At 40.2% G+C, this 11,733-nt stretch overlaps 1 protein-coding gene across 1 annotated transcript in view; it reads left to right on the forward strand.

Annotated features, from left to right (window-relative positions):
- The window catches only part of cunh16orf89 (chromosome unknown C16orf89 homolog), a 7,694-nt gene extending 5,604 nt beyond the window's left edge, over positions 1-2,090 (forward strand). Inside the window, exons 6-7 of the mRNA XM_042314927.1 lie at positions 1,054-1,194; positions 1,613-2,090. Of these exons, the coding sequence (XP_042170861.1) occupies positions 1,054-1,194; positions 1,613-1,716 (245 nt within the window). The 3' untranslated portion in view covers positions 1,717-2,090. The remainder of the gene's footprint in view (positions 1-1,053; positions 1,195-1,612) is intronic.
- Positions 2,091-11,733: the final 9,643 nt, after the last annotated feature.

The following is an 11,733-nucleotide window of genomic DNA, read 5'->3' on the forward strand; positions in this document are numbered from 1 at the left end:
AGGGTATGTTTGGCAGCATGAGTGAAGGATGCTTTGTTGCGAAAATAGGAAGCCAATTCTAGATTTAACTTTGGATTGGAGATGTTTGATATGGGTCTGGAAGGAGAGTTTACAGTCTAACCAGACACCTAAGTATTTGTAGTTGTCCACGTATTCTAAGTCAGAGCCGTCCAGAGTAGTGATGTTGGACAGGCGGGTAGGTGCAGGTAGCGATCGGTTGAAGAGCATGCATTTAGTTTTACTTGTATTTAAGAGCAATTGGAGGCCACGGAAGGAGAGTTGTATGGCATTGAAGCTTGTCTGGAGGTTTGTTAACACAGTGTCCAAAGAAGGGCCAGAAGTATACAGAATGGTGTCGTCTGCGTAGAGGTGGATCAGAGACTCACCAGCAGCTAGAGCGACCTCATTGATGTATACAGAGAAGAGAGTCGGTCCAAGAATTGAACCCTGTGGCACCCCCATAGAGACTGCCAGAGGTCCGGACAGCAGACCCTCCGATTTGACACACTGAACTCTATCAGAGAAGTAGTTGGTGAACCAGGCGAGGCAATCATTTGAGAAACCAAGGCTGTCGAGTCTGCCGATGAGGATGTGGTGATTGACAGAGTCAAAAGCCTTGGCCAGATCAATGAATACGGCTGCACAGTAATGTTTCTTATCGATGGCGGTTAAGATATCGTTTAGGACCTTGAGCGTGGCTGAGGTTCACCCATGACCAGCTCTGAAACCAGATTGCATAGCAGAGAAGGTATGGTGAGATTCGAAATGGTCGGTAATCTGTTTGTTGACTTGGCTTTCGAAGACCTTAGAAAGGCAGGGTAGGATAGATATAGGTCTGTAGCAGTTTGGGTCAAGAGTGTCCCCCCCTTTGAAGAGGGGGATGACCGCAGCTGCTTTCCAATCTTTGTGGATCTCAGACGACACGAAAGAGAGGTTGAACAGGCTGGTAATGGGGGTGGCAACATTTACATAACATGCAAAACCTTTATAAGTTGTAGTTTGTTTAAAACGAGACCATGATTTTACTTTCTATATCTTCCTCCCTCTCCACAGTACTGCTGTGTGGATTGGCTGGTTTCTCTGACTTTCTCAAAGTTGATTGGCTGCAGCACATTCTGAGGCTGCAGGATCAGGAAGTGGGATGTTTTACACAGCCCCACAGAAGAGTGAAGAGGAGAGAGAGAATGTTGAAGGGTGTGTGTCAAGAATATCTCTGGTGTTATTCATGGCCAAAATGCACACATACAGACACACACAGAGAGAACCAGCACGCACACACACACACACACACACACACACACACACACACACACACACACAGAGAAAAGAGAAACAGCACGCACGTGCGCGCGCACACACACAGAGAGAAACAGCACGCACACACACACACGCACGCACGCACACACACACACACATGTACGCACACACACACACACATGTACGCACGCACACACACACACACACACACACACACACACACACACACACACACACACACACACACACACACACACACACACACACACACAGAAACAGCCCAGAAAAACACTCAGAAAAACAGAACCCAGCTTCAATAATGTTTTACTGTTCTATCTCCCCCTCCTCCCTCCAGATGGTTGTTCCAGTCACATAACAGGCGTGTCAGTGAGCGCTCTGGGAGGATACCTCAACTACTACCTGACAGAGCAGGACATCACCAAGAGACCACTCACCTGAATCTCAAATACCCTTCACCTGGATGTGTGACCCTTCACCTGAATCTCAAATACCCTTCACCTGGATGTGTGACCCTTCACCTGGCTGTGTGACCCTTCACCTGAATGTGTGACCCTTCACCTGGATGTGTGACCCTTCACCTGAATGTGTGACCCTTCACCTGGATGTCAAATACCCTTCACCTGGATGTGTAACCCTTCACCTGGATGTGTGACCCTTCCCTGGATGTGTGACCCTTCACCTGAATGTGTCAAATGACCCTTCACCTGGATGTGTGACCCTTCACCTGGATGTGTGACCCTTCACCTGAATGTGTGACCCTTCACCTGAATGTGTGACCCTTCACCTGAATGTGTGACCCTTCACCTGGATGTGTGACCCTTCACCTGAATGTGTGACCCTTCACCCTTCACCTGGATGTGTGACCCTTCACCTGGATGTGTGACCCTTCACCTGGATGTGTGACCCTTCACCTGAATGTGTGACCCTTCACCTGGATGTCAAATACCCTTCACCTGGATGTGTGACCCTTCACCTGGATGTGTGACCCTTCACCTGGATGTGTGACCCTTCACCTGGATGTGTGACCCTTCACCTGGACATGTGTCCTAAATAGCACCCAATTCTTTACTTATACCACTACCTCTGACCAGGCAAACCCATAGGGCTCTGGTGAAAAGTAGTGCACTATGTAGGGCAGTGTGTATCCATCCTCTCTTGGGGACACCCAGTCATTCTATGGTTTTCATCTATTCCACAGCACCAGGGGTGGAAACCACTTAACTAGTACTTTAAAGTCATTTTACTTCAGTCGTTTTTGGAGGAATCTGTACTTTCCTATTTATATTTTTGACAACTTTGACTTTTATTTCACTACGTTCCTAAAGAAAATAAATGCACTTTTTCCTCACAACATTTTCCCCGACACCCAAAAGTACTCGTTACATTTTGAATGCTTTAGCAGGAGAGGAAAATGGTCAAATTCACACACTTATCAATATAACATCCCCTGGTATTCTCTACTGCCTCTTATCTGGCAGACTCACTAAACACAAATGCTTTGTTTTTAAATGATGTCTGAGCGTTGGAGACCCTGGCTGTCCGTAAATAAATAAAAAAACAGAAAATGGTGCTGTCTGGTTTGCTTAATATCAGGAATTAAAAATGATTTATGTATTTACTTTTGATACTTCAGTATATTTAAAACCAAACACTTTAAGATTTACTCAAGTAGTATTTTACTGGGTGACTTTCACTTTTGCTTGAGTCAAGTATGATAATTGGCTAGCACACTTGATTCAACTTGTCAACTAATCGTCAAGCCCTTTGATTACTTGAATCAAGTGACCTAGTTCAGGGCTACAACAACATTGTGTAAGGTCTGAGGGTCCCAGGGAAGTGGTTTGAGAAGCCCTCATGTAGGGAATAGGGCTCTTTGGGACACAACACAGGGCTACAACAACATTGTGTAAGGTCTGGGGGTCCCAGGGAAGTGGTTTGAGAAGCCCTGATGTAGAGAATAGATCTCTTTGGGACACAACACAGGGCTACAACAACATTGTGTAAGGTCTGGGGTCCCAGGGAAGTGGTTTGAGAAGCCCTGATGTAGGGAATAGGGCTCTTTGGGACACAACACAGGGCTACAACATTGTGTAAGGTCTGGGGGTCCCAGGAAGTGGTTTGAGAAGCCCTCATGTAGGGAATAGGCTCTGACACAACACAGGGTCCCAGGGAAGTGGTTTGAGAAGCCCTGATGTAGGGAATAGGGCTCTTTGGGACACAACACAGGGCTACAACAACATTGTGTAAGGTCTGGGGGTCCCAGGGAAGTGGTTTGAGAAGCCCTGATGTAGGGAATAGAGCTCTTTGGGACACAACACAGGGCTACAAAAACATTGTGTAAGGTCTGGGGGTCCCAGGGAAGTGGTTTGAGAAGCCCTGATGTAGGGAATAGGGCTCTTTGGGACACAACACAGGGCTACACAGAGCATCAGTGTCTCGTTTAGAAGACGTTTGTAGTTCACACAGATTTGATAGTTAATTATGCGTATGATGAAATCCATAACTACACAATGCCATTTATACATGTTAAACTTGAAATTAAAATATGCAATTTACATATATTTTGTATGCCATTTGTTTTGCGATTTATAAATGAAATGCGCTTATTAATTTATTTGTGACCAACACAGCTTTATTAATTTGTAGAGACATTGTATTTAAACAGAATTTTCTCCTATTTTAAGAAATTATAGTATGAAGAAATTAAGTATAGCAACTAAGAACATTTGAAAAGTGAGGCTCCTGGGCCTTTGTTCATCCTGGGCCCTCTATTGGAGCAGACTGTTGGCTAGCTAGGAGATAGATAGGGCCCTCTCTATTGGAGCAGACTGTTGGCTAGCTAGGAGATAGATAGGGCCCTCTCTATTGGAGCAGACTGTTGGCTAGCTAGGAGATAGATAGGGCCCTTTCTATTGGAGCAGACTGTTGGCTAGCTAGGGGATAGATAGGGCCCTTTCTATTGGAGCAGACTGTTGGCTAGCTAGGAGATAGATAGGGCCTTTTCTATTGGAGCAGACTGTTGGCTAGCTAGGGGATAGATAGTGATATAAATGGAACGACCCTTTCTATTGGAGCAGACTGTTGGCTAGCTAGGAGATAGGTAGGGCCCTTTCTATTGGAGCAGACTGTTGGCTAGCTAGGGGATAGATAGGGCCTTTTCTATTGGAGCAGACTGTTGGCTAGCTAGGAGATAGATAGGGCCTTTTCTATTGGAGCAGACTGTTGGCTAGCTAGGAGATAGATAGGGCCCTTTCTATTGGAGCAGACTGTTGGCTAGCTAGAAGATAGATAGGGCCTTTTCTATTGGAGCAGACTGTTGGCTAGCTAGAAGATAGATAGGGCCCTTTCTATTGTAGGATAAATGTAAAACAAGAGTAAATTGTTGCAAAACGTTTTGCAACAGTCTGTGACTAATGAGTTCACCTCTGGAGACTCAACCAGTTGAGAAGGATGCATAACATGTGACGATCAAGGCAGTGTTATTGTGGTAAATAGGTTCAGGAAAAATGAGACATCTCTGACTGAACACAGTAATATTTAGGGTTTGGAATGACTTCTGAAATTTCCCTGGAATTGAAATGGAATCAACCCCAACCCTGTAATCCACTTCATTCACTACCACAGAGACAGAATCAACCCCAACCCTGTAATCCACTTCATTCACTACCACAGAGACAGAATCAACCCCAACCCTGTAATCCACTTCATTCACTACCACAGAGACAGAATCAACCCCAACCCTGTAATCCACTTCATTCACTACCACAGAGACAGAATCAACCCCAACCCTGTAATCCACTTCATTCACTACCACAGAGACAGAATCAACCCCAACCCTGTCATCCACCTCATCCACTACCACAGAGACAGAATCAACCCCAACCCTGTAATCCACTTCATTCACTACCACAGAGACAGAATCAAACCCAACCCTGTCATCCACTTCATTCACTACCACAGAGACAGAATCAACCCCAACCCTGTCATCCACTTCATTCACTACCACAGAGACAGAATCAACCCCAACCCTGTCATCCACTTCATTCACTACCACAGAGACAGAATCAACCCCAACCCTGTAATCCACTTCATTCACTACCACAGAGACAGAATCAACCCCAACCCTGTCATCCACCTCATCCACTACCACAGAGACAGAATCAACCCCAACCCTGTCATCCACTACCACAGAGACAGAATCAACCCCAACCCTGTCATCCACTACCACAGAGACAGAATCAACCCCAACCCTGTCATCCACTACCACAGAGACAGAATCAACCCCAACCCTGTCATCCACTACCACAGAGACAGAATCAACCCCAACCCTGTAATCCACTTCATTCACTACCACAGAGACAGAATCAACCCCAACCCTGTAATCCACTTCATTCACTACCACAGAGACAGAATCAACCCCAACCCTGTAATCCACTTCATCCACTACCACAGAGACAGAATCAACCCCAACCCTGTCATCCACTTCATCCACTACCACAGAGACAGAATCAACCCCAACCCTGTAATCCACTTCATCCACTACCACAGAGACAGAATCAACCCCAACCCTGTAATCCACTTCATTCACTACCACAGAGACAGAATCAACCCCAACCCTGTCATCCACCTCATCCACTACCACAGAGACAGAATCAACCCCAACCCTGTAATCCACCTCATTCACTACCACAGAGACAGAATCAACCCCAACCCTGTCATCCACTTCATCCACTACCACAGAGACAGAATCAACCCCAACCCTGTAATCCACTTCATCCACTACCACAGAGACAGAATCAACCCCAACCCTGTAATCCACTTCATTCACTACCACAGAGACAGAATCAACCCCAACCCTGTCATCCACCTCATCCACTACCACAGAGACAGAATCAACCCCAACCCTGTCATCCACCTCATCCACTACCACAGAGACAGAATCAACCCCAACCCTGTCATCCACTTCATTCACTACCACAGAGACAGAATCAACCCCAACCCTGTAATCCACTTCATCCACTACCACAGAGACAGAATCAACCCCAACCCTGTAATCCACCTCATCCACTACCACAGAGACAGAATCAACCCCAACCCTGTCATCCACTACCACAGAGACAGAATCAACCCCAACCCTGTAATCCACTTCATTCACTACCACAGAGACAGAATCAACCCCAACCCTGTAATCCACTTCATTCACTACCACAGAGACAGAATCAACCCCAACCCTGTAATCCACCTCATCCACTACCACAGAGACAGAATCAACCCCAACCCTGTAATCCACCTCATCCACTACCACAGAGACAGAATCAACCCCAACCCTGTCATCCACCTCATCCACTACCACAGAGACAGAATCAACCCCAACCCTGTCATCCACCTCATCCACTACCACAGAGACAGAATCAACCCCAACCCTGTCATCCACCTCATCCACTACCACAGAGACAGAATCAACCCCAACCCTGTAATCCACTTCATCCACTACCACAGAGACAGAATCAACCCCAACCCTGTCATCCACTACCACAGAGACAGAATCAACCCCAACCCTGTAATCCACCTCATCCACTACCACAGAGACAGAATCAACCCCAACCCTGTCATCCACCTCATCCACTACCACAGAGACAGAATCAACCCCAACCCTGTCATCCACTACCACAGAGACAGAATCAACCCCAACCCTGTAATCCACTTCATCCACTACCACAGAGACAGAATCACACCACTCTTATCATGTACATTTTCTTTTTATTCTGTAGAAAAACAAATGTAATTGAATATAGACTAAATAATGGTGACCATCTTTTTTAAACAAACGGTGAAAGAGAAGTTACAAAATCACTAAAACGTCAAAGTTTGAGTACAAAATCCCCCCTATTTCTTATATAGTGTACTACTTTAGACTAGAACAAGGCCTTTCTCCTCAGGAAGTTACAGTGTCTACAGAGACAGGAAGCAAGCAGATCCAGGCCACAGGTTAGTACTATAACCCCATAGGATTCTGGTCTAAAGTAGTGCACTATGTAGGGAATAGGGTGCCATAGAGCTCTGGTCTAAAGTAGTGCACTATGTAGGGAATAGGGTGCCATAGAGCTCTGGTCTAAAGTAGTGCACTATGTAGGGAATAGGGTGCCATAGAGCTCTGGTCTAAAGTAGTGCACTATGTAGGGAATAGGGTGCCATAGAGCTCTGGTCTAAAGTAGTGCACTATGTAGGGAATAGGGTGCCATGTGAGACTAGTGTAAGGGTTGTAGTATAAGCATATGGACATACTCTCCTTTGAAGACAACAAGCTCACACATATTATATAATAATATATATATATAACAACAATATATATATATATACACACTGAACAAAAATGTAAACGCAGCATGGAAAGTGTTGGTTTCATGTTTCATGAGCTGAAATAAATGATCCCAGACATTTTCCATATGTACAAAATGCTTAATTCTCTTAAATGTTGTGCACAAATGTGTTTAGTTAGTGTCAGTGAGTATTTCTCCTTTACCAAGATAATCCAACCACCTGACAGGTGTGGCATATCAAGAAGCTAATTAAACAGCCTGATCATTACACAGGTGCACCTTGTGCTGGGGGAAATAAAAGGCCACTCTATAAAATGTGCAGTTTTGTCAAACAACACAATGCCACAGATGTCTCAGGTTTTGAGGGAGCGTGAAATTGACATGCTGACTGCAGGAATGTCCACCAGAGCTGTTGCCAGAGAATTTAATGATATTTATTTTTTATAATCATAAACCGCCTCCTTCGTCGTTTTAATGAATTTGTCAGTACGTCCAACCAGCCTCACAACCACAGACCACGTGTTACCACGCCAACCCAGGACCTCCACATCCGACTTCTTCACCTGCGGGAACAGCCACCTGGACAACTGATAAAACTGATGGGTTTGCAAAACCGAAGAATTTCGTCAGAAACCGCCGCAGGAAAGCTCATCTGCGTGCTCGTCATCCTCACCAGGGTCTTGACCTGACTGCAGTTCGGCATCGTAACCGACTTCAGTGGGTAACTGCTCACCTTTGATGGCACACTGGCACTCTGGAGAAGTGTGAACTTCACGGATGAATCCAGATTTCAACTGTACCGGGCAGATGTCAGACATTGTGTGGGCGAGCGGTTTGCTGATCAACATTGTGAACAGAGTGCCCCATGGTGGCGTTGGGGTAATGGGCAGGTATAAGCTACGGACAACGAACACAATTGTAATTTTATCGATGGCGATTTAAATGCACAGAGATACCGTGACGAGATCCTGAGGCCCGTTGTCGTGCCATGATAATGCACAGCCCCATGTTACAACATTCCACAATCAACAGCCTGATCAACTCTATGTGAAGGAGGTATGTTGCGCTGCATGAGGAAAACGGTCACACCAGATACTGACTGATGTTCTGATCCACAACCCTAGTTTTAAAAAAAGAAGAAGATATTTGTGACCAACAGATGCATATCTGTATGTGAAATCCATATAATGGGGCCTAATACATTCAGTTCCATTGACTGATTTCCTCACATGAACTGGAACTGAGTAACATCTTAGATGTTGTTTATGTTGTTTATATGTTGTGTTTATATTGTGTTTATGTTGTGTTTATGTTGTGTTTATGTTGTGTTTATATTGTGTTTATGTTGTGTTTATGTTGTTGTGTTTATAATGTGTTTTATTGTGTTTATATTGTGTTTATGTTGTTGTGTTTATAATGTGTTTATATTGTGTTTATATGTTGTGTTTATAATGTGTTTATATTGTGTTTATATTGTGTTTATGTTGTGTTTATATTGTGTTTATGTTGTGTTTATATTGTGTTTATGTTGTGTTTATGTTGTGTTTATGTTGTTTATATATTGTGTTTATATTGTGTTTATGTTGTGTTTATATTGTGTTTATGTTGTGTTTATGTTGTTGTGTTTATATTGTGTTTATGTTGTGTTTATATTGTGTTTATGTTGTGTTTATATTGTATTTATGTTGTGTTTATATTGTGTTTATGTTGTGTTTATGTTGTTGTGTTTATATTGTGTTTATGTTGTGTTTATATTGTGTTTATGTTGTTGTGTTTATATTGTGTTTATGTTGTGTTTATGTTGTTTATATGTTGTGTTTATGTTGTGTTTATATTGTGTTTATGTTGTTTTTATATTGTGTTTATGTTGTGTTTATGTTGTGTTTATGTTGTGTTTATGTTGTGTTTATATTGTGTTTATGTTGTGTTTATATTGTGTTTATGTTGTTTATATGTTGTGTTTATGTTGTGTTTATATTGTGTTTATGTTGTGTTTATATTGTGTTTATGTTGTGTTTATGTTGTGTTTATGTTGTGTTTATATTGTGTTTATGTTGTGTTTATGTTGTTGTGTTTATAATGTGTTTATATTGTGTTTATGTTGTTGTGTTTATATTGTGTTTATGTTGTGTTTATGTTGTTGTGTTTATATTGTGTTTATGTTGTGTTTATATTGTGTTTATGTTGTGTTTATATTGTATTTATGTTGTGTTTATATTGTGTTTATGTTGTGTTTATGTTGTTGTGTTTATATTGTGTTTATGTTGTGTTTATATTGTGTTTATGTTGTTGTGTTTATATTGTGTTTATGTTGTTGTGTTTATGTTGTGTTTATATTGTGTTTATGTTGTTGTGTTTATATTGTGTTTATGTTGTGTTTATATTGTGTTTATGTTGTGTTTATATTGTGTTTATGTTGTGTTTATGTTGTTGTGTTTATATTGTATTTATGTTGTGTTTATATTGTGTTTATGTTGTGTTTATGTTGTTGTGTTTATAATGTGTTTATGTTGTGTTTATATTGTGTTTATGTTGCTGTGTTTATGTTGTGTTTATATTGTGTTTATGTTGTTGTGTTTATGTTGTGTTTATGTTGTTGTGTTTATGTTGTGTTTATATTGTGTTTATGTTGTTGTGTTTATATTGTGTTTATATTGTGTTTATGTTGTTGTGTCTATGTTGTGTTTATGTTGTGTTTATGTTGTTGTGTTTATATTGTGTTTATGTTGTTGTGTTTGTTGTGTTTATGTTGTGTTTATATTGTGTTTATGTTGTGTTTATGTTGTTGTGTTTATAATGTGTTTATGTTGTGTTTATGTTGTTGTGTTTATATTGTGTTTATGTTGTGTTTATGTTGTTGTGTTTATATTGTGTTTATGTTGTGTTTATATTGTGTTTATGTTGTGTTTATATTGTATTTATGTTGTGTTTATATTGTGTTTATGTTGTGTTTATGTTGTTGTGTTTATATTGTGTTTATGTTGTGTTTATATTGTGTTTATGTTGTTGTGTTTATATTGTGTTTATGTTGTTGTGTTTATGTTGTGTTTATATTGTGTTTATGTTGTTGTGTTTATGTTGTGTTTATGTTGTGTTTATATTGTGTTTATGTTGTGTTTATATTGTGTTTATGTTGTGTTTATGTTGTTGTGTTTATATTGTGTTTATGTTGTGTTTATATTGTGTTTATGTTGTTTTTATGTTGTGTTTATGTTGTGTTTATGTTGTGTTTATATTGTGTTTATGTTGTGTTTATATTGTGTTTATGTTGTGTTTATATTGTGTTTATGTTGTGTTTATATTGTGTTTATGTTGTGTTTATGTTGTTGTGTTTATAATGTGTTTATGTTGTGTTTATGTTGTGTTTATGTTGTTTTTATGTTGTGTTTATGTTGTTGTGTTTATATTGTGTTTATGTTGTTTATATGTTGTGTTTATGTTGTGTTTATATTGTGTTTATGTTGTGTTTATATTGTGTTTATGTTGTGTTTATGTTGTTTATATGTTGTGTTTATGTTGTGTTTATATTGTGTTTATATTGTGTTTATATTGTGTTTATGTTGTTTATATGTTGTGTTTATATTGTGTTTATGTTGTTGTGTTTATATTGTGTTTATGTTGTGTTTATATTGTGTTTATGTTGTGTTTATATTGTGTTTATGTTGTGTTTATGTTGTTGTGTTTATATTGTGTTTATGTTGTGTTTATATTGTGTTTATGTTGTGTTTTATTGTGTTTATGTTGTGTTTATGTTGTTGTGTTTATAATGTGTTTATGTTGTGTTTATATTGTGTTTATGTTGCTGTGTTTATGTTGTGTTTATATTGTGTTTATGTTGTTGTGTCTATGTTGTGTTTATATTGTGGTTATGTTGTGTTTATATTGTGTTTATGTTGTTGTGTTTATGTTGTGTTTATGTTGTTGTGTTTATGTTGTGTTTATATTGTGTTTATGTTGTTGTGTTTATATTGTGTTTATATTGTGTTTATGTTGTTGTGTCTATGTTGTGTTTATGTTGTGTTTATGTTGTTGTGTTTATATTGTGTTTATGTTGTTGTGTTTGTTGTGTTTATGTTGTGTTTATATAGTTGTGTTTATGTTGTGTTTATATTGTGTTTATGTTGTGTTTATGTTG

The sequence above is a fragment of the Oncorhynchus tshawytscha genome, unplaced genomic scaffold, assembly GCF_018296145.1.
Source record: "Oncorhynchus tshawytscha isolate Ot180627B unplaced genomic scaffold, Otsh_v2.0 Un_contig_1870_pilon_pilon, whole genome shotgun sequence".
In the NCBI taxonomy this organism is placed as follows: Eukaryota; Metazoa; Chordata; class Actinopteri; order Salmoniformes; family Salmonidae; genus Oncorhynchus; species Oncorhynchus tshawytscha.